Source organism: Urocitellus parryii, chromosome 8 (assembly GCF_045843805.1).
Source record: "Urocitellus parryii isolate mUroPar1 chromosome 8, mUroPar1.hap1, whole genome shotgun sequence".
Lineage (NCBI taxonomy): Eukaryota > Metazoa > Chordata > Mammalia > Rodentia > Sciuridae > Urocitellus > Urocitellus parryii.
The window spans coordinates 135,625,515-135,650,977 of record NC_135538.1 but is presented as its reverse complement, the minus strand read 5'-3'; the positions used below and the strand labels follow the sequence as shown (position 1 = coordinate 135,650,977).

The following is a 25,463-nucleotide window of genomic DNA, read 5'->3' as shown; positions in this document are numbered from 1 at the left end:
TAGTACCCACAGGCCACTGGCATATAGCATGAGGTCACATGATTGTTAGCTGCTCACGGAAAAGTTCTTAGGTGAAAAGAATTTGGAAATGTTTTGGCTGTCTTCACATTTAAAAGATCTCCTTATTGTGGAAGCAACCTAGATGCCCTTCAATAGATGAATGGATAAAGAAACTGTGGTATACATACACAAGAGAATATTACTCAGCAATAAAAGAAAATAAAATTATGGCATTTGCAGGTGAATGGATGGAGTTGGAGAATCTTATGCTAAGTGAAGTAAGCCAATCCCCCAAAACCAAAGGCTGAATGTCCTCTCTGAGAAGTGGATGCTGAGCCATAATGGGGGTGAGGGGTGTCACATGGGGAAAATGGAGGAACTTTGATTGGGCAAAGGGGCGGGGTGGGGGGAGCATGAGGGAAGGAAAGATGGAGAATGAGATGGACATCATTACGATAGTACATGTATGACTGCACCTTTGGTACAATGCTACATCGTGTACAACCAGAGAAATGAAAAGTTGTGCTCCAATTGTGCTCGATGAATCAAAAGGCATTTTGCTGTCATCTTACCTAATTAGAATAAATTAATCAATTATTTTAGATATGATTCCATTATTGAGGGGCTGAGGTGGGAAGATTACTTACACCCAGGAATTTAAGGCCAGCCTGGGCAATACAGTGAAACTTGACATAAAATAAATGATTACAAGAGCATTACATTTTTTATAAACTCTTTTCCAGAAATCTTTGAAATACCACCTTTAACAAACACAGCATGCTTACTGAAACAGAAAATAGGTTTTTGCTCATATATATAAAAAATAGGTAACTAGGGAGAAAGTCAGTCTTCCTCTATTTGTGCTGTTCTTCTGTATCAGTGCTGATTGTCAACAAAAAAAAAAAAAAACAAGCAAAAACTTGGTTGGATGGTACTCCCTAAACTGACGATGTGTAGCAAAAACAAGAAATCCATTTCCACTGAGGACCTACAGGGAAGTGGACAAACACCCAAGTAGTAGCTTAGTTTAGTGTGAAAGACAAATTTTGTTGTGCATCTGATTTTTTTCACAAAGAATAGAAAACTAGGCTTTTGAATGGTTTACTTCCATATCACAAGATGGAGCACATAGGAAGGGAACGAGGCTCTAAGGGGTGTGTGAGGAGGTGGCAGGAGAAGTGGAGGAGACAGCCACACTCTGAGCAGAGTGAGACAGGGCCACACGCCTTGCTGTGAGACTACGGGCCAAAAACTTTTAAAAGCCATTCTTTTTTTAATATTTTATTTTTTAGTTGTAGTTGGACACCGCACCTTTATTTCACTTATTTATTTTTATGTGGTGCTGAGGATCGAACTCAGGGTCTCGCATGTGCAAGGCGAGCGCTCTACGGCTGAGCCACAACCCCAGCCCTAAAAGCCATTCTCGACAAGTCCTTTCAACACACGTCTTTTCTTTGCATCAACACGTCCCCCCACACTGTGTGGGCCCAGGAGAGGGGACTGCTACTCCAGGACCTGGAGGTGCCACTCCCAGTTCCCCTCTCTAGCTAATCGCGTGGGTAAACTTATTAATGTCAGAGAGGCTCCAGAAAACAAAAGTAGGGAATTTGGAAACACTTCTTAGTTCAATAATTGATCTTGTTGGAACAACTTTCAGTGACAGGAGCTTCCAATACACAGTGGTCTTCAACAGCTAACACTGGGCCCTGCAGAAACAGGTGCTTTGCTTCATCCCTAGGGTTCGCACCCTCTGGGCCTGGGACAGGTGCCTGGAGGGGAGGCCTGCCAGGACTGGAGAAGAAATGGGGCTGGTATGGCCTTGCAGCGGGGTGGTGAGGGCTGTGAGCCTGGCTCGGTGTCTGTCCCCGGGATCCTCCCCTTCCCCGGGATGCTTTGAGATAGAAGATGCTCCTGAAAAGACCCTGGGTGAAACAGTACACTTAACCTGGTCCTCCAAAGTCGAAGGAGGAAGAAGGAGAAGTATGAGCCCTCCTTTCCTGCCAGGGTGAGGGCGGTGCTGCAATGGGCAGGGAAGCCTCTAGCTCACATCACAACACCCCGGGGGGGTGGGTCCTGCAGGAGGCTGTCCCAACAGGCACAAAGCAGATAGTGGCAACAATCCTTTGTCCCAGGAGAGCAGACAGATAAAGTCAGCCATGTCCTAACGGGGGAGGTGGGAAGGGAGCTGGCTATCAGACAAACTCCAGAGAAATGCGGGTAGACGGGGTCAAGCTTAAATGAAAACCCCAGGTCTGAGGGGATCCCGGCAGGGGCAAAGCTCAGAGGCGGGAATTTCCGAGCTCCTCTAGTTCCCGCAGGGCTCGGAACACACAGGGGATTCCAATCTGCTGCTGCACCTCAGGGTGTGCACAGGCATTCCCTGGCCCTTCTCGGGCACAAGAACGTCCTTATTTGCTCTGATGTTTCCTTGTAACTCTTCAGAGTACTGTTCTTCAAAGGGGGAGAACTACTCCACTAGAAACCAACAGTTCACCCACATTCCTCCAGTGCCACCAAAGTGAGCCCCAAGATGAGGACCCTCACGTTTTAGGTTTCCTTTTATAACGAAGAGTCTTGATTTTACAACAACCCTTCCCCACCTCTTTTCCCCCCACCATCTTCCTGACCAAGGGGAAGGTGGCTGCCCAGCTCTCTTCCACTGGCTGATCAGGTTAGGGTCTTGCCAGTCAACCTCCTCCCACACATATACCCACACCCTTCAGCATGATCATTCAAACTTATTCCATATGATCACTGCCAACTCATCATTTTTTAGCAGCCCCAACTTGGGGCTACTTAGGAAGCAGCATCTCCCTGAGAAATAAACATTCAGATGTTATCTATCAGTTGAATCAAGACATCATCAAAACACTCATTTGTGAGCAGGATCTAGTTGAAGGACGGCATACTAAATAATTCTGGAGGAAATGTTACTCAGACAACAGTGCCCACTGCCTGTATTTATGGTTTATTTACAGTTTTACTTTCTGTGGTCTCAGTTACCTGTAGCCACCTGCAGTCTGAAAATACTAAATGGAAAATTCCAGAAATAAACAAGTCATAAATTTTAAATCACATACCTTCCTGAGTAGCATGATGAAATCCCACTCCATCATACCTAGGAAATGAATCATGCCTTTGTCCAGCATATCCACACTGTATACATTACCTGCCTGATAGTCACTTGACAGCTGTCGCAGTTATCAGACCCTCTGTCACAGACTCACAGAGCTCGTGTTTAGGTAATCCTTATTTTACTTAAATGCCCAAAGTACTAAAGTTGTAATGCAGGCAACTACGCCAGCAGGAAACTGTACAATGTTTCCTTTAAGTGAAAAGGTAAAAATATGGAAAAGTTGGGGGAAGAAAGAGATAAATCAAGAAAGCACAGTCACTTAATCTATTGCACAATATTGCTATAATTTATCTATTTTATTATTATGATTAATCTCTTACTAGGTTTAATTAATAAATTAAATACCATAGGTATATATTTGTGTCAGCCAGGTCCATTTCTGTAACAAAATACCAGAGATACTCAAAGAAGAAAGTTTTATTTCCTCTCCATTTGGGAGATTTCAGTTTATGACTGACCGGCTCCCTTGCTGCAGGCCTATGGCGGCACATGGTGGCAGGAGTGTCTACTAGAGCCAACCACTTACCGCAGGGTGAACTAGGGTCCCACCGCCCCTTCAAGGGCACACCCTGAATGACCTGAAGTCCTCCCACTCCACAACCAGCGCTAAGCTGGTGGCCAAGCCTTTACCACCTGGGCCTCCAGGGGAACATCTCAACATAAATAGGAAAACTTGATACACTAGGGCTTAGTACTACCCAGTTTAGCAGCACTGGAGATCTTGTAGCATGTCCCCACAAAGTACCACAGTAGTCTGAAGGAATAAAACAACAAACCATCTTTTAGTTGCAACTTTGGAACACACTCATACCCTTTTCATCCTTAGAAGGGGTAATAAAATCCTCATATACCTCTTGCTTTAGGCTTAAAAGTTCATCTGCATACAAGAGGTGAGCAGGGAGTTGAGGACTGGGCAGTCCTGTGCTGGCCAAGAGTTGGCTAAGCTCTACCTCAGGTGCCTGGAGTATAAGGAAATTCTTTTTGGACTGTACAGATAAAAGGCTAGGTAAGCAAAAGTGGGCAGTCAGTATCCTAGTTTCCAGGCCAGACCTCGGCAAGAAATAAGCAAGTGCAGGGCCAGAGTCAATAGTCAGAATAGGATGAAGCAGAAATTCTCAACGGACATAGTACCAGAGCTGGGCATGGATCCAAGAGGGAGAGAGGGGATGATGATGGAGACTCCTCAGTGTGTTGTCAGCTTTCTGTTACTATAACAAAATTCCTGACATATCAACTTGAAAGAGAGGAAGGTTTAATTTGGCTCTTTATTTTTCAGTCCCTAAGTGGTTGCCTCCATCATTTGGGGCCTGTGGTGAGGCAAACAGTATGGCAGAGAGCACATGATGGACCAAAGCTGTTCAGTTCATGGCAGCCCAAAAGCAGAGAGGATGGGGCTGGGGTCCCAAGACCCCTTTCTTCAAGGGCACACCCTCAAGGACCTAACTTCCTCCCACTAGGCTCCACCTTCTAAAGATCCCACTACCTCCCAATAGTGCCGCAGGCAGGCAACCAAGCCTTTGAAACATGAGCCACTGGAAAACACTGCAAATGTAGGCGATAGCTCTTTGGAAGACAAAGAGGTGTCTGTGGGGACCTCACCCTAGTTCGTGGATGGCGCACTGTGGAGTAGACCTGCCCTCATGCCAAGAGCAACCTACAGAAGCTCCGCAGCTGACTCCATGCAGCAGCAGCATCTCTCTCTCAAGTACAGAGATGCAGCAGGCGGACCTGAGATGACAACAGCCAGTCCCCCTTCCTCCCAAACACCCAGCAAGAAGACGATTTAGACAGAAAACAAGTATCTTTGAAGTTCATTGAGAAAACAATTACTGAAACAAGATTTTTTTAATGACTCAAACCTTCTCATTTATTATCACCAAATGAGCTAAGACTTCCTTCACCTAGCACACTCCAGAAGTGAGCATAGTACACGTCCCTGTTCTTAAATCAAGTTTACACCGTGTGTAGCAGGCTTCCTGGAGGCCACTCACCCATGCCTCGTCTTCCTAAAACAGCAACTGGGGAAGATTTGTGGGGAAGAGTTAACCAGTCAGAAGAGTTAACAGTTAAAACATTTAACATGGAACCTCCCCACAAAGCTGTGGAATACAGTGAAAGCATCAAAACAGTTTTAGGGTGACAGGCCAAGCAAACAGGTCAGGCTTGCGGAGGCCACTCGGCCTCCCCAACCTCCTCCACCTCCTTGTGAGAGTATCTCATGGCTCTCCTCTGCTCTTAGAACTTGGGTGGCAACTGTGAAACACGGGCCATGGAAGTAAATCCAACTGTGTCCGTACACACCCAGACTCTTCACCCATTCCTTGCTGTTCTTTCAACACGTGCCCTTTCTCCGCACTGGCCTGCCCTTCCCATGCGTGTGAGGTTCGGAGCAGCAGGAGACTCTGCCTCCCCAGGGCCTGGAGGTGCCAACCCCAGCTGCCCTCTTTGGCTGACTGCATGAGCAAACTTACTTGTGCCAGTTTACCTGCCTTTGGCAGATCCCTGTCCCTCACCAAACTTCCTTTTCTAACATGCTAATGAAACCAAGCATATTATGCCCAAAATAAAAAGTCTCCAAGGGGGACATAGGCAAAGCTGACCAATGGCCATGGGACACGATGCCTTTTTTACAAATTAAGATTATTTTTCTTTTTTGGTCCCAGTTCTCATATATGCTAAATAGCTGAGTTAGCCAGATTAGCTACATGTCAAAATAAGAAATGCTTCTGTATTCAGCTTTGTGAGACTCAAATCCTCCAGTAAACTACTGGCGAAAAATGGGTACATTTTAACCAAAGAATATTCATGACCTGCAATAAACAAATGCTAGGCAACTACCATCCTCTAGAAAAATGCACACAGCAGAGCCTATTACAAATGGAAATCAAAGTAAAAACACTTCCCTAAATATACCAAAGCTAACTTCTCCGACTACTCCACTCTGTTGTTAGCTGACACCGCGCACACACACAAAAAAACCATTTGTTTTTTAAATATAAAATCCACTTCAATGCTAAAAATCCAAATTCTCTTTCTAGGAACACAATTTCCTTCTTCAAATTATTTTCATCAAATTTAGAATTCTAGTTTGCCTCTAAGACATTTTGTAGGGTTTCCTCAAACAAGATAACTAAACGCATGGTTCTGACATGTAAGGTAAAACCTCCAACAATGTGGCTCTAGAAACTGTAATCACATGCATGTCTTAGCTAACAGTGGGTTAGCAGTGTCTGACTGCTACATTCAAGTCTTCAGACTGGGCACTAGATACACCAAAAAGCACATGCTTCACCCACCATTCCAGAAAAGGTACACAAGACATCACATCTAGAAAAAAAAAAAAAAATAGCATGTGAACAAGTGACCACTAAGAACTACAGTGTGAAACCAAGAGTAAACTGGTCCCACAAGATGGGAATGGGAGTTCCGTGCAGGTGAGGTTCTGAAGGAGAATGGGCACTGAGGATGGGAAGGGGGAACCTCCCACTCACTGGAGAACCACAACTCACAGGTACAGGGGAAGGGATATAGGTGTGAACAAGCCAAATTCAGACCAACTGAACAAGACAACCTCAGGGGAAGAAAAGTTAGAGACAGTATGCTTATGCATCAAAATTGTCACAATGGAGGTGAACATTTTGCTTCAGAATAACAGTTTAATTAACTACCATATCCATCTTCATAAACAGTACCCATGAAATCTACTTTATACTTTCATTGCTTTTTCAATATCAGTAGGTAAATCTCAATGTTGGCGCAAACCCTCAATCATAATGAAATCTATGATTTCATACAAATTCCAAGTCAAGAACGCTTCTTTAGTTTCTGGCAGGCAGGCAGGCAGGCAGGCAGGAAGGAAGGAAGGAAGGAAGGAAGGAAGGAAGGAAGGAAGGAAGAAACAAGGGTTCCTGAGGGCTGCCCATTACAAAATAACTTGATGATCAATAAACTACAATTCTTATACTTTCTAGGGCTTGCAAGAAGCAAGAGAAATATCCAAGTACCTTCCTAATTCCCCCAACTCCACCATAATGAATAATGCACTCATGAAAGTGGATAAGCACCAAAGGCTGAAGAGGCAAGCAGCACACCTGGTGGGAGAAACACCACCAGGATATTAGAAGTAAAATGCATTAATTTTTGCAATTAAAAATGCAACCGATGAATTAAACAGCAAATTAAGCACGGCTCATTTGATCTAAAACCTAGAGTGAAGGAAATACCTAGAATGCACCTCACAAAAAGAAAGCAAAGCAGAACAACGATTTTCATACATACATAGAAAAAGAAAGAAATTTTAAAAAATTGAAATGAGGAGGTAAGCAACAGAGAGGAGCAACGAGAAGATGCAATACATGGCTACCTGGAATTCCAGAGGAGCACAGAAGAGAGCAGCCTTTGAAGACAGAATGCACAAATCTTTGAAGCAGTCTTTAAAAAAGAGGCACAAACCCACAAAAGAAGCACATCACACCAAGCTTAGTTATAAAAAGGAAACCACACAAAATACACTGTGGTCAAATTACAGAACACCAAAGTCAAAGAGTTGATCTCAAAAACTATCAGAGACAGAAGACAGACCTGCAAAGCAACTACACTGACAAGATCCTCAAGAATAACCGGGGCCTGAAGACAACAGAAGAGTATCTTCAAAATGCCAATCAACTGGCTTTACAGGAAATACAGGGCAAAATAAAAATAAAAACATTTCCAAATGATAAAAAAACTAAACCTTTCTATCAACAGTCTGAGATGTCTAAAGGATATACTTAAGGGAGAAAAAGAAGTTTTGAGAAAGAAAGTTCTCAGAAAGAAGATTGATGATTAAAATAAAATTGGTAAAGATGTAAGTATAAAACTAAACAACGTCATCTATATGAAATAACAATGTTCTATTTTATGGCATAATAAGACGCTGGAAAATAGTAGAAGGTGAGGGATGAATCAGAGTTTTAAGATTCTAAAGTTCTTGTATCATCAAAAGTGACATTAATATTGATTAACTTCAGATCTTAAGTATGTGTGATTTAAAGAACAGCCACTTTGAAACTGGAAATAACAAACAACTTCCAAACTCAATCGGCAATGTTTTAAGTAGACAGACTGTGGCTGGAGCATTAATGAGTTTGACCAAAAATAATTTCAAAATAATGTCAAAGCAGTCAATAAAGAACAGACAAAGTTAAAGGTGTTGCCATGTGTCCATCACCACAACCCACCATACTGGAGATGGAACCCAAGGCCTCACCAATGAGCTACATTCCCAGCCTGACAGTCAACAGCTTTCCAAGGGTCTCAAGAGCAGTTTAACACTTGAGCTAGGATTCTAGAACCCTCTTGAGAATCATAAGAAAGCTCTTGGTAGTCTCAGAAAAAATGTTCATATAAAGTTGTACAAATTTCCATTAAAATCCAGTAGACACTTCCCAGACTCCCCAGAAAACATGAACTCATCCAGCTGGAAAAGCTGAAGAGAATCAGATTAAGTGAGAGAAGGCAAAGTTAGAAGTTCTGCCGTGAAATAAAGCACATGACAAACTAAGTGTAAAGGACTGGCACAGGCATGTTGAAGTCAGGGGTCTTGTAATTCACTCTTCCAATGAAGTAATTCAACACTCATGCAACTCCTGCAATATTTAATGACCTCAAAATGATGCTTAGCTAAAGCACTCACACTCCAGCAAACACGCTACCACACAAAGACGACACCAACAGAAACTGCAATGCCCTTAGCCAACTGCCTTGTGTGTTCAAAGTTCTCCTTCCTGGAATGGCTTCAGTTAATAGCCAGCAATGGTCAAAGACTCTGCAAAATGGGCCAGCCCACCGCTGAGCTCCTACTCCTGGGCTGATCTCCTGACCTTCCCACCTCCACTCAGAGCCTAGGTGTCCAAAAGGTGGAGTCCAGAAGTTCCAAAATCTACCAGCGTTCTAGGAAAAAAAGCTTCCTGAAACAGATTCTGGTCTCCATCCAAATTGTGAAATTAGAAAGGCTAATAATCTCAATTTTAAAAGGACCCCCCAATGATCTTGTTCCACTCATGAACACACAAAACAGAAAAAACTATTACTTAGGATTTACAAAAGATTGCCTAATTTGAGAACTGACTTTGTGCATCATAGATAGTCAAAATGACGAACCAGAAAACTGCAAATAAAGTGTTCCTATATACCCTGAAAATGGACTCCATGGATGTGAATCCGTGGTTAAGCACCCTGGGGGTTCAATCCCCAATACAAAAAAAAAAAACAAAACAAAACAAAACATGGAGCATGAGGAGATATCAATGACTCTGACACACCACTACAAGAACAAAATTTGTTCTGTACTCAGGGATTAAAGCAAATTTAAACGAACAGCTCATGAGATGTCTTCACATGCTTGTTTAGGCAAATGAATAAATTTCCTCAGCAATCCACAACGTGAAGATCGTTCAAGATAACCCAGAAAGGTTCAAAGCACACATACTGTCTGACTTCACTGACCCACCACTCAATTTCTAGAAACCTCCCCACCCCATTCTGGTGATCACAATCACCAAGGTTATTTTTTTCAATTGTGTGAGTATATCTTTCTTGGTGCTACTTCACCTACACAACCACATGCACATACAATTTCCAACTTTGTCATCAATACAAACACACACATCTGCATGTGCACACACCCCGGGGCCAATTCAATTTGCACTGTGTATTTTCCATAATCAAAAGCTATGGATGTTTTCCCTTTTTGAGGGGGGGTACCAGGCTTTGTAAAACTCAAAGTCTACCTGCTAGTCAGTCATACATATATAGTATTCAGCAGTTTAATTTTGCTCATAATAAATATTATGAACCAAAATAAAATGAAATGCCACCAGCAACGTTATTTAAAAAATAAAAAAAGAAACCCGCTGCTAAGGTGCCTCGTACATTTGATCACTGGATAAAGTGAGGTCCTTTTTATCTCAGTTTTCTTTGATAAAATAATCAAGTCACTGGATACTTTCAAATGAAATCCCAACTCTCAAAGTTTTAAGAAAAATACGATGAGTTTCAGGAAATGAAAGGTAGGTGGCTTGTTTGGTTTTTGTTCTTCTCTAAGAACGGAAGAAGAGCTGGGTGCAGTGGCGTGTAGGAGCGCATGCCTACAATCCCAGCAGCTCTGGAGGGTGAAGCTCCAGGAAGATCACAAGTTCAAAGCCAGCCTCAGCAACTTAGCAAGGCCTCAGGCAATTTAGTGAGACCCTGTCTCAAAATACAAAATAAAAAGGGCTAGGGACTGGGGTTGTGGCTCAGCACTAGAGCACTCGCCTCGCACATGCAAGACCCTGGGTTCGATCCTCAGCACCACATACAAAAAAATAAACAAACAAGTGAAATAAAGGTGTTGTGTCCAACTACAACTAAAAAATAATAAATATTTTTTTAAAAAAAAGGCTGGAGATATGGCTCAGTGGTTAAATGCCCCTGGGTTCAATTCCCAGCACCCCCCTCCAAAAGAAAAGAATGGAAGAAGACATTTCATTGGATGAAGTAATCACTTCCCAACTTGTCACAGCATTTCATCAACTATAAATTGCTATCACTGGTAACGTCAATAGCCTCACGGATGTTCAGTCATCATTATCATACTCATTTTACCGATGACAAAGCTCAGGGGAGGCAGCTACTTGACAAGTCACATAGCTATTAAGTAGAAGGGAAGAGTGGTATTCAAAACCTCTACGAGAGCCAGAACAGAAGGCCTTTAACCACTCAGCCTCCAGCCTCCACAGGCTCCAGCTCTCCTGTACAGCTCAGTTCCTGAGTAGATGCCACCTTCTCAAGCAAGGGTTGCAACCTGTGACCTACAGGCCCAAGCCAGCCCACTGGCTGTCTTTGTGGAACCTGTGAGTTAAGGACAGTTTTGACATTTTTAAGTGGAGAGAAAAAGAGCATTTCATGACACATAGAAACGAAATTCTAACTTCCAGTGCATTCTATGGCTGCTTCTGTACTCACAACACAGCTGAGTAGCTGCGGTGAACACTGTATAGCCTGCAAAGACTACAGCATTGCCTATAAACCCCTTACATACAGAGTGCCATTTAAGGGTGCTTGGTAATGCACATACAATATAAAAAGGTGTAAACCATGACATCAACAATTCAAGATGTGGAGATGGGATGGTGGCTCAAGCCTGTAATCCCAGCAACTTGGGAAGCTGAGGCAGGAGGATGCCAAGTTTGAGACCAGACTCAAAAACTTTGTCAGAGAGACCCTGTCTCAAATTTAAAAAAAGGGGGGGGGAGGCGTATGCAGTGGTTTATGCCTGTAATCCCAGGGACTTGGGAGGCAGAGGCAGGAATATCACAAGTTTGAGGACGACGGCCTCAGCAATTTAGCAAGGCCCTCAGCAAATTATGGGACCCTGTCTTTAAGTAAGTAAATAAATAGGGATGTAGCTTAGTGGTAAAGCACCCCTGGGTTCAATCCCCAGTACCATTAATAAATAAATAAATGGCTGGGGTGTGGCTCAGTGGTAGAGCACCCCTGGGTTCAATCCCTAGTACCAAAAAAAATTTTTTTAAATCAGAATATAGGACAGGGAGTAAAAGTATAGTCTTTTTTGTGAGCAAAATTAAGTTGTTATATTGGCTTAAAATAACCTATCATGCTGGTGGTGTAGCTCAGTAATAAAGCCTCTGGCCTAGCATGCACATGGTCCTGGGTTCAATCCCTAGCTGGGAAAAAAAAAATCTGAAAATAACCTGTTATACATATAAAATGCTTTTTATAATGTTCATGGTAACCACAAAGAGAAAACTCATAATAAACAGAGAAAAAAAATGAAAAGCAAGGAATCAAAACATAATACCAGAAAGACATTAAGAGAAAAAAAGGACTCATGACGTACCTAGAGAACAATTACCAAATGGTATCCCTAGGTCTTCACCTGTCAATAACTGCCTTGAATGCAAACAGATTAGACTCTTCAACAGAAAGGCAGAGTGGCTGAATGGATTTTAAAAATCTCCGACACAACCATAAGTGCTCCCCAATTCATTAGGCCCTGATAAACCCATTTTAAGTTGAAAATACTGTTTAGTCTAAAATGCATTCAACACGCCTGGCCTGCAGAACATCGAGACTTAGCAACAGAGCACGCTGCAGAGCGTCGGTGTTCCCCACGACTCCAGGGCTCACAGCCCCTGCCCCTTGTAGTGAGAGGACCACACCACACACCACAACCCAGGAAAAATACAAATTCAAAATGCAAAGTAAGGTTTCTACTGAATGTGTATAGTTTTTGCACAACAATAAAGTCAAAAGATCTTAAATCGGGCCATTTTGCCCACAAGGGACTCACTTTCACTTGAAAGTGGAGGGATGGCAAAGACAACCCTGCCAATGGAAACCAAAAGAGAGCAGGGGTAGCTACGCTTTGATCAGATGAAGTGGATTTTAAATCAAACTGTAAGAGACAAGGGCACTGTGCAATTATGAAGGGCGACAGTTCAGCAAGGATGTAAATAACTGTAAAAGAAAGGTGAACCGAGCTGAAGGAAGAAACTGGCTGTAACACAAGGGTAGTAGGGCACTTTTAACAGCCCCACTTCCAGCCACAGGCAGAGCATCCACAAGGAAACACTGGACTTCAACCAAGAAACCCCACACTTTAGAACAAATGGACCTAACAGACATGTGCACAGAACATTCCATCCAACATCAACAGAACACAGATTCTTCCCAACTGCACCCAGAACATTCTCCAGGACAGATCACATAGGAGCCCACAAAGAAGTCTTAACAAATTTAAGAACACTGAAACTGCATCGAGTATCTTTCTTCCCTGAACACAGTGGTACAAAACTGGCAATGATTAACAGAAGGAACTTCAGAAAATTCACAAATACATGAAAATTAAACATGCTCCTGAACAACCAATGGGGAAATGAGGAGATTTTTAAATTTGGAACAAAAATGGAAACACAATACAAAACCTCTGGGATTCAGCAAAAGCAGTTTTAAGAGGGAAGTGCATAAGCAATAAATACACATCAAAAAGGATCTTAAACTAGTGACCAAACCTTATACCTCAACAAACTAGAAAGACAAGAACAAATAAAAGTCCAAAATCAGTAGAAGGAAAGAAACAATAAAGATCACAACAGAAATAAATAAAACTTAAACTAGAAAAATAGAAGATATAAAATGGACCTAACAGACATACATAGAACATTCCATCCAACATTAACAGAATTCAGATTCTTCCCAACTGCACACAGAACATTCTCCAGGAGAGATTATTGGGAGCCCACAAAGAAGTCTTAAGAAATTTAAGAACAATGAATTGGCTTTGGAAAATATAAACCAAATCAACAAACATTCAGACAAGAAAGAGGAACTATTTAAAATAAATAAGATCAGGGGTGAAAAAGCAGACATTACAACAGATACCAAGAAATACAAACAATCCTAAGAAACTATTAAAATTACGCGTCGAGCTGGGCATGGTGGCCCATGCCTGTAATCCCAGCAGCTTGGGAGGCTGAGACAGGAGGATCACAAGTTCAAAGCCAGCCTCAGCAATGGTGAAGCACTAAGCACTCAGTGAGACCCTGTCTCTAAATAAAATACAAAATAAGGCTGGGAATGTGGCTCAGTGGCCAAGTGCCCCTGAGTTCAATCCCTGGTATCCCTCACCCCTTCAAAAAAAAAGTTACACGTCAACAAATTGGATAACCTAGAAGAAGCGACTTCCTGGACTCATACAGCCTACCAAGACTGGAATTGAAACAGCAAATCTGAACATAACTAAATAAAAATACTGGTTAAATCAGGATAAAAAGGGTCCTATCAAAGTAAACATTTACTATCTATCTATTTATTTATTTATTTATTTTTGGTGCTAGCAATTGAACTCAGGGACACTCAACCACTGAGCCCCATCCCCAGCCCTATTTTGTATTTTATTTAGAGACAGGGTCTCACTGAGTTGCTTAGCGCCTCATCATTGCTGTAGCTGGCTTTGAACCCGCGATCATCCTGTCTCAGCCTCCCCAGCCGCTGGGATTACAGGCGTGAGCCACCATGCCCAGCTCTACCAAATATTTAAAGAACAAACACCACCTTCTAAAATCTCTCAAAAAAAAAAAAAAAAAAAAAAAAAAAGCTTCCAAATTCACATGATGAGGCCAGTATGCCCTGACACCAGAAACACAAGCACAGAAGAAAGAAAGAATAGTACAGGCTCATATCCCTGGTGAACACAGATGTAAAATCCTCAACAAAATTGTAGCAAACCCAACTTGACAGCTGATTATCCATAAAAATCAAAATCAAGTGGATTCATCCTAGGATATAAGGATGGTTTGCCATGCCATGATACATCATGTTAACAGAATGAAGGACAAAAAATATACCATCATTTCAACAGGTGTAGAAAAAGCATTTGACAAAATTCAACATTCCTTCATGACAAAAACCCTCAACAAATTAAAGAATGCACCTCAACACAACAACAGATAACATCATAACGAACGGGGAAAACACACGAGCTTTTCCTCTGAGATCTGGAACCCACTATCTTCTACTCAACTCAAGGATGCCACCATCGTCTACTCAACCCGGTACTGAACCCTAGCCAGAGCAATGAGGCAAGAAAAATAAAGGGCATCCAAATTGGAAAGGAAGAAATTAAACTCTCCCAGTTTGCTGACAATGTGATTCTTGTTTGTTGTTGTTGTTGTTTTGCTTTGGTTTTTGGGAGGGAGGGGCAGGGGGCTGCTGGGGATTGAACCCAGGGAGCTTTACCACTGAGGTACATCCCAGTCCAGTCCTTTTTCCCCTCAGCCTTCCAAGTCACTGGGATTACAGTCATGGGCCACGATGCCCAGACAATATTATACATAAGAACCCTAAAGACGCCACCAAAAAACTATCAGGGCCAATTTAGTAAAGTGCAGAATACAAAGCCAATATAACAAGAATCAGAAGTGTTTCTATGCACTAACCACAAACTATCTGAGAGAGGAAACCTCACTTATGATAACGACAATGACATAAAATACTTAGGAACAGACTGAAGAAAAAGACCTCTACACTGGAAACTGTAAAACACTGGTGAAAGAAGTTAAAGAAATAAATGGAAAGATATGACTTGGAAGCAATAAAATGGCTAAAATGTCCGTCCTACCCAAAGTGAGCTAATAAAGATTCAATGTGATCTCCATCGAAACCTCAATGGCATTCTGCTTCACAGAAACAGAAAAGGCACTCCTGATATTTAGGTGGCACCATGAAAGATCCCAAATAACCAAAGAGTCTTGAGCAAAGAGAACAAAACTGGCGGCATCATGCCACCTGACTTCAAAATACACTGCAAAATCACAGTAACCAGAAGAACAAGGTATTGGCATAAAAAGACAAGACAACAGGACAAACTGGAAAGCTCAAAAACATAGCTTAATGTTTACAGCCAGCTGATCTTCAACCAAGGTGCCCAGAACACACCACGGGGAAAGGACAGGATCTTCCAAAAATGGTGTCGGGAAAACAAATTGTCTACAGTTGGAAGAACGACAGACTCACATCTCACCATATTAAATCATCAACTAGAAGGAATTAGAGAGTTAAACATAAGACCCAAAACTATGGAACTACTAGAAGAAAACACGGGGCGGGGGGGTGTCTAAGACGTCATTCTGTACCATGATTACTTTAATATGACTTCAAACACAGGAGCAACACAGACAAGTAGGTCTGTGCAAACTAAGACATCTCTTCGCAGCCAAGGAAAGCACCAACAAGAGCAGGAAGAGGCCTACAGAATGGCAGAAAGTACTCGCAAGCTGTCCTCTGATAAAGGGTTGATGACCAAACTATGCAGGAGCTCAATTCAAAGCAGGGAAAAAAAAAAAAAAACTCTTAAGAAATGAACAAATGACCTGAATAAACACTTCTCAAAAGACACACAAATGGCCAACAAGTTTATTAGGAATATTCAACATCACTCATCATCAGGGAAATGCAAATCAATACTTCAATGAAACTCCTGTTATAATGGCTATGCAAAAAAAAATAAAAAGTAACCACGAACAAAGATGTGGAGAAAAAGGAACCTTAGCACACTGCTGGTAGGAACGTAAATTAGTACAACTTTTGTTGGAAACTGTATGTAGGTTCCTCAACAAATTAAAAACAGAACTACCACATGATCTAGCAATCCCTCTACTGGGTATATAACCAAAGGAAATAAAACCAGTATTGAAGAAACACCTGCACTCCCATGTTTATTACACACTGCTGACCACAACAAGATATGGACCAAACCTGAGTTCATCAATGAAGGGAGAATATATGGTTTCTATACATAGAGGAATACCACTCAGCCATTAAAAAGGAAGAAATGCTGTCATTTGTGACAACACAGATGAAACTGGAAATCATTATATTAAGAGAAATAAGCCAGGCACAGAAAGCCAATACTATGTGAACTCATTCATATGTGGAATCTAAAAAGGCTGAGCTCAGAAGTTGAGAATAGTACAGTGGTAAGGCTGGAGTAGTTGGGAGCAGGGGATGGGGGGTAAATTCAGGGGATGATGGTCGAAGGACACATAATTATAGTTAGATAGGGATCTATTAGACAACAATGGTGACTACAGTTAATGATAACACACTGTATCATGAAAAATGCTGAGTAGATATTAACTGTTCTCATTACAAAATAATTGAGATACTACTCTTCTTAACTAGCTAGATTTAACTATTCCACAATGCATATAGACTTCAAAACATTGTTATACATAAAAAACACAATCTTGTGTTAATTTTTTTTGAAAGATTAACTTTTTAAATTTGAAATAAAAGGTGCTTGCTTGGCCTTTTTGTGAAAGATCTGAAGTTCTGATCTATGCTGAACCAAAAACCTGCTGCAACACGGGAGGTAAATCTATTCTATCCTTCCACTAATAAGAACACTTCAAAATTTGCAAGACTGATGGACCACCAACATTTCCAGGACTCGTTCCCTTATTGTTTTTTACAAAGCATAGTTTCAATAACCATTTAAATATTTCTAAGGTTGCCATGTTAAGCACAGGAGGTTACTTCCTTTTAGGTGGGAAAACAAAGGCTAACCAGTTAAGTTATCGACCCTTCCTTCTACCAAGCCATGAACTTAGAGACTCCATTCCCTTAGGTTTGTGAAACCTCAGGCCAAACATGAAACTTATTTTCATTTGGGAACAACTGAGAAAAAACATGGCCACTATGTCCCTTGAGCTGTCCAGAAAAGTACCTTGGTGTTCTTCTCAGCCTGTAGGACCACAGTATTCATTTACACTTTTATATCATCACTGCCCCACAAATAAGACTGCCTTGATCAAAACAACCCAAACCTATGAATTTACAAAGAAAAACAGGACTCAGTGAGAAAAAATAAAAACCTCAGTCACCATACAATAACAACCATCACTTACTAAGTGCTTGCAGTGGGAATTGTAGGATATACTTTATGTATTTTCTTATTTAAACGTCACAGCTCTACGAGGGAAACACTGATCCCAATTTCACAGAGGAGGAAACAGGGCATTCAGGGCTAATTTACCCAAGGAGACACTGCTGGAATTCAATAACTAGTAGTCTAATTCCAAATCCAGGCTCTCAACCACAATGCAAAACTTTTACATGTCAATTTTTAATAGCAGCCGACCCGGGTGGCCCGCGCCTATAATCCCAGTGGTCTGGAAAGTCACGACAGGAGGACTAGGAATTCAAAGCCAGTCTCAGCAATGGAGAGGCTCTGCGCAACTCAGTGAGACCCCGTCTCTAATCAAAATACAAAATAGGGCTGGGGATGCGGTTCAGTGGTTGAGTGCCTCTGAGTTCAATCCTGGGTACCAAAAAAAAAAAAAAAATTAATAGTAGTATAGTCACAGTGCTCACTACAAGAAGTTAGAACTAAAAGCCTAAAAGATACTGGCCGCTAGGCACTTACTACATGCTATATCTCTTTACACATATCACTCCTTCCCCCCCCCAAAAAAAAACCCTAACAAAACAAACAACAACAATTTGAAAAAAACCCAGAATGGAAAGTTCAACTGTGCAGATGCATCATTTCTTTGCAATGTACTTATTTCTTCCCCAGTAGCTGCTCCTTGAGGGCATGAACATTCTCACTACTCCATCTTCTCAATGGAACCTCCATACAGCACTCAATAGAACCTCCATACAGCACTCAATAAACATGCTAAATGAATACAAAACAGTACTAATTGTTACTTGTAAGTAATTTTTGCTAGAAAAATAGCTAGTAGAAGAGAAACTTGAATATAGAGAATAAATTTTAAAAAATGTAATTCATCAAGCAGCACTAGTGTCTTAGGTTTATTTTTATAGGCATAGATACAACTTATGTATAAGGTGCTACTCTCATCCAAACACCAACTGAACCCATTACTTAAAATCACAAAACCAAATGCAAGAGTGAACACCAAAGACTAAACCACCCAAGAATGATCTAATACAGAAAGTAAAATCCCTCCTACTTCATCCTACGTACTTTCCCACTGAAGGATGTTGCTGGTAAAACCTGAAGCATTCATCCTAGCCTCTACTCTGGGCCTTCCCCACACAAAACACTTATCCTTCCTAGAAGGGAAGCTTCTAGGGAAGCTTAGATCCTCAAAGGATCTAAGACAGCATTTTGAATACACTAGGACACAACTAGTATGTAAAACGGTTGAAAATAATGGAACATTTTCAGTACCAGCTAAGGCACACTGACCACACACAATGTAGGGAGAGGCAACAACCTACTATTAGTCTACAGAAGGCAGCCTCCTCTGGATAACTTTACAAACACTTGCTTTTTAAAACCAACAAAAAAAGTTGCTAAAGACTATCACTGTCAAGAAAGCTCCATTCCAAGACAATAGCAAAAACAATCTGAAGACACCACACCTTGGAAGGATCACTTAGGGCCAAGGGACTCTACTGTTACAGACGCTTACACCCAGGTCCCTAAACACCAGGTCCCTAAAGGCACCATAGAGATGAGTGTAGAGAATAGCCAGAAGTTTTAAGGCTCTTAAAAAGATGCATTTCCAAGTACGTGTGAAGCAGGAGAACCATCTATCCAAACTAACAGAATGCCTGCCACACTTCTGTAGTCTCAGCAAGTCTACTTTGAACTACATCAAGAAGTTAAATCAAGACATAGAAAACATGCCCAAAGATCCAAATGGATAACTCTCGAAGTTGAAGCTGGCAAACCCACCGCCCATAACTTAGCGCTCTGATTGTACCCTTTCTTATTTGCAACGCTGCGGCGACGGTGTATCGGCGTTAAATTTAAATTTCCTGGCTCTGGCCACAATGCTAACCTAATTAAAGCATGTGGTCACCGTTTAGCATTTTCGGTGCGATATTTTGCATCGCTTTAGTTAGCAGTAGAGTCCAGACAGTTGCCTTGGTTCTCCTGCCCCCCCCCACCAGAGACAAAACCCTCTCCCAAATGCTTTATTAAATGGACAGGAAAAACACCACCACCCGCCTTGCACCGCCCACAGACCCCGCCAAGCGCCCACAGGGGCTTCACTCCCATGGCCCACGCCACCGACACTTCGGGCTCAGTCTAAGCAAGTCACTTATGTCAGCGCTACTTCCCCACGGCCCGGACCCCCTCCGGCCCGACAACTCCAGGAGCCCCCACCCCGCCCGCGGGCCCCTCGGAGCAGCGTGGCTCGGGGTCCCCTTCGCACACATTTCCCGTCCAGCAAACTGCGGCCGCGGCGGGGGAGGGGCCGCGGCGGGCGCCGGCGGCGGAGCGGGGCCGTCGGGCTGGCAGCGGCCGGGCCGGGGAGGGGCGGCGCGGCGGCGACGGGGGGCGGCCCGAGGGTCCGGGGGGAGGGGAGGTACCTCGTACAGCTCCTCGGAAGCCATGGTGGGCGGCGGAGTTGCGGGCGCGCGGGCGGGCGCGGCGCCGGGCGGCCGACACTTTGTTTCAGTTGGGTCCCTGCGTGGCCTGCGCTTCCTGCTCCCGCTGCCGGCGCCGGGCGCTGTGCACGGACGAGCCTCTCCACTCCGCGGCCAGTGCGGGCCGGCGGCGGCGGCGGCGGGGTTGTGCGCAGGAGCAGCTGCGCAACGCGCCCTGGGCGCCCCGCGCTCACTCCCCGGCGGGCCGGCTGGGGCTTGGGCTCGGGCTCATCGCGCCCCGCCGCGGGGCCAAGCGGGCTGAGGCGGGCGCGGCGGCGGTGCAGGCGGCGCGGCCGGATCCGCGGCTCCCCCTCTCCGGTGTAGTGCAAAAAGCTTCCTACTTGCGACCAAAAAACCTGCCCTGGCTACTGAGCATGCCCAGTGCGGCCACCCGGCCCGGCGGAGCCGCGCTCCCGCGCTCCGGGTTTTCGGGACGCCCTCGCGGGAGGGGCCGGGAGGTGGCGGGGCGGGGCGGCGGAGGGGAGCAGTAGGCTCCGTTCCGGGCCTGGGCGGGCGGGCTGGCGGACGGCCGGGAGCAAGCCAGCAGGAAGGGGAGGAGTCGGCGTGGTGGGCGGGGCTCAGGAGAGCTGTGGGCGGGGCAAGGCGGTGGGCGGTACTCTGGCTTCCCCGAGTCCCGCTCGCGGGGGTCGGCCCAACTGTGGCGCCGCCCACCGGCCAGCCTAGACGTGGCTGCAGGCTGGTTCTGAGAGGAAGGGACCAGGACCTCGAGGACCCAGGAGAAGGGCGGTGGTGCCCATGGGGACAGGCATCGGCGAGCCGAAGTTGGGCAGGGGACCTTGTGGACTTAAAGGCCTGCGCCCCGACGGCAGCGGCCGCACCGCCTAACGCGCGCCTCTCCCGGGGGTGGCAGGGCTGCCGCCTCTGTGCGCCCGCCTCTGTCCGCGAGTCCGGGACAAGTCAGCCAGCGCGCTGAGGCCAGCGGCGTGGCCAGGTGGAACCCCAGCCCCACCACGTGCCCGCCTCCCCGGAGGCCGCCACCAAGACCCGGAACTCGGACTCGCGCCCCGCCGAGTGTCTGGGCGCGCTCCGGCGGGAGCGCTGGCTGGGCCGCCGGCCGGGGGTGGGGGCCGGGGGCGGGAGCCCGGCGCCGCGGAGGGCGGCGCGAGGGCGCGGCTGCCCGGGCTCTGCCTCCGGGTTCCTCTTGGAGCGTCCACCTCCTTCGAAGGGGAGCTGGGACCGGAATCTGAACTCCCGGGAGGTTCGGGTTCTAATGGAAGGAAGCTGTCAATGGTGGTACTCGTTGGGGGCATGGTGTGGACAACTACGCGACAAGCCTTCTCCGCCACCAGGTTTGAAGGGCCGGCCCTTCCCGCAGCCTACAGGGGAGATGGCCAAAGTGAGCCCCGCTCGCAGGGCTACCTGCCGAAGCTCACCTGCGGGGAACTAGACGTTTCACCATCTGTGGGGAAAGGAAAAGGGGCTTCCGGGCCGGACTCCCCCAAACAGCCCGCAACTCCGAACCCTCCCGCCAAATACGGCGGAACTTCCCCCCACCGGGCCCTGCAGAGGCTTTTTGCATGTTCTTCCCCAGACCCTACATCTGGAAGCCTTCACCAGTTCCTACATTTCTTCCAGTGAACCCTCTCCAGCCACCCATTCCTTAGTGCTCAAGCCTAACCAACGTCTCGGCCACCAGGCTCCTCCAACCAGTCCGATTGTGCCCGAACAGCGTTTTAACCACCACAGACCTCGCGGAGTTTCCTGACCTCCCCACGCCCAGAAACAAGGACAACGCTAGACCATAAGTCAAATCATCGCCGCGTCTTTTCACGCGGATGTCTCCACCTACGGCTCCCACTGCCTGAAAGCCCCTTTGGAACCTTGAATTCCCAGCTCCGACGTCATTTCACAAAGCATGGTCTTCTAGACTTCCTCCCTTTCCAGGGGCTTCCGAAGCACCCATGCGTGCTCCATGGCAGAACTTATTTCAGTATGTTTTAATGTTTATCCGTTCTTCGCCCCACCCCCATCTCTAGACCATGACCTTCAATTAGACCTCAACTTCCAATCTGACTCTTGGGCTCGTAGCACCGTCCTATACATACAAAACAAGTCGTTATGTCCAATCAGTGGAATTTAAGTGTTTACGAGAACGCCAGTTACCCACACGTCCAATTCTCATCAAATTCCTTAAATCACAAAGCCTCCAACTCATGTGCCAGTCCAGACGTCTTTCCCTAAGGGTCCGATTCTCTGACTCCCCTCCAAATAGAACTTCTTTCCCCTCATTTAGCATTTCCATTATTTGCTACATTTGGCGATTATCTTCCTAGGTGTGCCAAGCACCAATATAAATGATAAGCTCCAATTCATCGATATAAATTGCAAGCCCTTTGAAGGTAAGGAGCAGGATTTTATACATTTGAGAAGTCTCAAAGCAATCAGAATCCATACAAACACTATAGCAAGTGCTCAGATACTTGCAGGTGATGTTTTTTAAAGAAAAAAAATCACACAAAATAAACTCTTGATAGAAAAGAGAATCCTCGATATAAAATGAACAGATACATCTCACATATAAACCTATATACAGCGATAGATCAATATGAGTGTTTCTTCTTTTTCCCAGGACCAACCTACTGATTGCCACTTTCAGAACAGAAATTGTTAAGCATTCACATGATGCTCCATCATGGACTCAATGTTAAATGTTAAATATGTTATCTCTAAAGAGCCTCAAACACTATCACTTTTGCGCAAGGAGAGAGGGCAAGTAGGAAGGAAACCCATCCATGACAACCATATTCAGATACTGAGCTACTACATACAGAGAATGGTGATTCTTCTCATTGTGTGTGTGCGCGCGCGCGCGTGTGCGCGCACGCGCTCGCAGAAGGGGCGATTTACAGCCTAAAACAGGTAACTCAAAAAAGTCAATTTACATTAGACCTTTAATCTTGGTTATCTGGATTAAGTATATTGCCATCGGTAGTCATCCACGTTAAAAGTATTACCATTGGTAGCATCTGTACCAAGGTTGGGGCAAACCAGCCTCTAAACTCAGCTCCACCACCTCTCTCCTCCAACAGTGAGGGCTCCCACCAACGCAGAAAAGGCCAATACTAGGGTACCCAACTAGTGACTGAGTAGTTGGCCACGTTTTCTATTGTCCACTTTTGTTCATCTCACCTGCTCTTCCGGCTGCCCTCCACTTAAAACACCCATTATTTTACTGAATGCTGTTTTAATTTGTTTTTTTATTTCATCAGTTCCATTTATCTTACTTTCAAGCAAATTCTGCTTTCCTCTCTCACTTTTTAATATAAACGACATTTTATCAATGCTCATCACTGAAGTAAATATGACCGATATCACTGAGTGGCTTTGAATTTATATCATCTTTTATGAAATAGTGAAGTTTTACAGTAGTTACCATGACCACGTGTGTGGGTGCTCTTTACAAAAGTACTTTCTCGGTGGATTGAGAAAAGCGAAATCACATTCCCTGAACATCAGGAAGACTGTACCAAAAATACACATTGTACAATAGAATGTGCTTATAAAGATATAGCCATTCTAAAAGATTATAGAAGTGGTCAACAAGAGAGATGAGGGACACACATAATTATAATACACATCTACCGGCAATAAACTCCAATGCTTACCTGACCTGAGCCAGTAATGGAGATCCACATAATTCATTTTACACCTTTTCCAAATATATCCAAACAACTGATAATCCACAACCAGTCTACCCAAGACTCTTCAGATATGGAATCACAGACGTTTTCTATCTTGGAAGAACAATGACTAAAATCTTAAATTTGAGGTCTTCTCCTTTCCCCACTCAACAGCCAAACTGGCCACTCCTTCCTTTCTCCCTCGGTAATCTGCATTTCATCTGCATTTGAATCCCAAGGCACGCAAGAGGAGGTGGGGGATGGGACTTTTAAGACAAAAGAATCCAAAGTCTTGCAACCACTGCTCCCCAAGCCAAAGGCAGTTTAGGTGGCTGTGAAAAGTCTTGCTTGAGTCCCTTCAGCAGTTTTGTATCCCAAAAGCATACTCTATCTTCACAACCTGCTCCAAAACTCAAATTTTAATTGTGGTTTTTATGGGGAAGGGACCTAAGTTTGTTTGTTTAAACACACTGAGAGTAAAAGGAAATCACTGTTCTTGTTATAGCATATCCATTCCATAAAAGTTGGTGGACTATCTATCCATCTCAATCAGTCAAGAAAGTAAGAACATTGCAAACCTGAGATGCAAAAAAGAGAAATAGAGAACCAGTCATTAGATGAATTCAGATGCCTGGGCACTTTTATGAACTTCGAGCCAACCAGTTCTGCCTTCCCAGAGAGCTTAAATTGGATACCAGCGCCCTTTTCTGGCCAACCAATAACATCTGATTCCTGGTTTCAGCCGCTGTTTCCTTTCTTGGCCAAATAGTCAATTTCCCCATTTTAACTGGCAGCCTCTCCCTGCCTCTCTCCATCCTGGTCCTGGGTATCATTTCTCTCTTTCATATGGAAGCCAGTAACCAGCTGCCACACTGCTGCTTCCCAGCCAAACACCATTTATTTAACTCTTTGCCTTAATGATGTCAATTCTGAGACTTCTTAACATTTCACCAGTTTCCTCTTGAGCTAGGTACCACCACTACCCAAGGGCAACTGACAATTAAGCATCTTTTTCTGTCTCATCTTTTTCTGTCTCTAGTTTTAGCATTTTTAGCTGTAGTTCCTTTTTTATTTACTTGATGGTGATTCTATGAAAGAATCCTTATACAATGTATCTGTTGTGTCTTCTTTCAATTGAAGTGCTTGATTAAGAGCAAGGAAGTTTTTACTGATAGCTTTAAACATCACCCCACCTCGGGAAAGAAAAAAGACTTGAAATCATAAAGAGCAAAGAGTCCAAGGCACTCCCATGACTTGGTTGATTTTATGCCAGTTACGGCAGTAGCTAACTTATTTTAGATCCTGGGGGGGGGGGGGGAAGAACCAGTAAGTATAACTTTTCCTTGAATTATTTTGATGATTAATTATATTTGGCTTTAACCAAGACCATCCTCAGTAACCTCCTTATCCTCTGGTTTTGGAGAAAGAGTACATAACTAGGTAGGAGATGAGTGTGGACATTGTGGCTGGTAAGGAATATAGGAACAGCAGGTCTGCCCAAAATAGAGAAACCCAGAATTAGCTCAGGACCCAAGCAGGTGGGCACTGAATCTAAAGCAAAGTATAAATGAACTTGAAAGTAAAACCGGGGCCAAACAATATTGGAAAACACAAATAAAAAATATTATCTAATGTAGAAGTTCTCAAAGTGTGGTCCCCAGACCAGGGCAAGAGTATCACCATAGAATTTGTTGGCAGTATAAATACTTGGGGCTGGAGGTTTAGCTCAGTAGCAAAGT

General features: G+C 44.2%; 1 protein-coding gene across 1 annotated transcript in view; it reads right to left on the bottom strand.

Annotated features, from left to right (window-relative positions):
* Positions 1-20,326, bottom strand: part of Cdyl (chromodomain Y like) — a 183,656-nt gene extending 163,330 nt beyond the window's left edge. Inside the window, exon 1 of the mRNA XM_026407125.2 lies at positions 20,027-20,326. Within this exon, the coding sequence (XP_026262910.1) occupies positions 20,027-20,050 (24 nt within the window). The 5' untranslated portion in view covers positions 20,051-20,326. The remainder of the gene's footprint in view (positions 1-20,026) is intronic.
* Between the last annotated feature and the right edge of the window lie 5,137 nt (positions 20,327-25,463).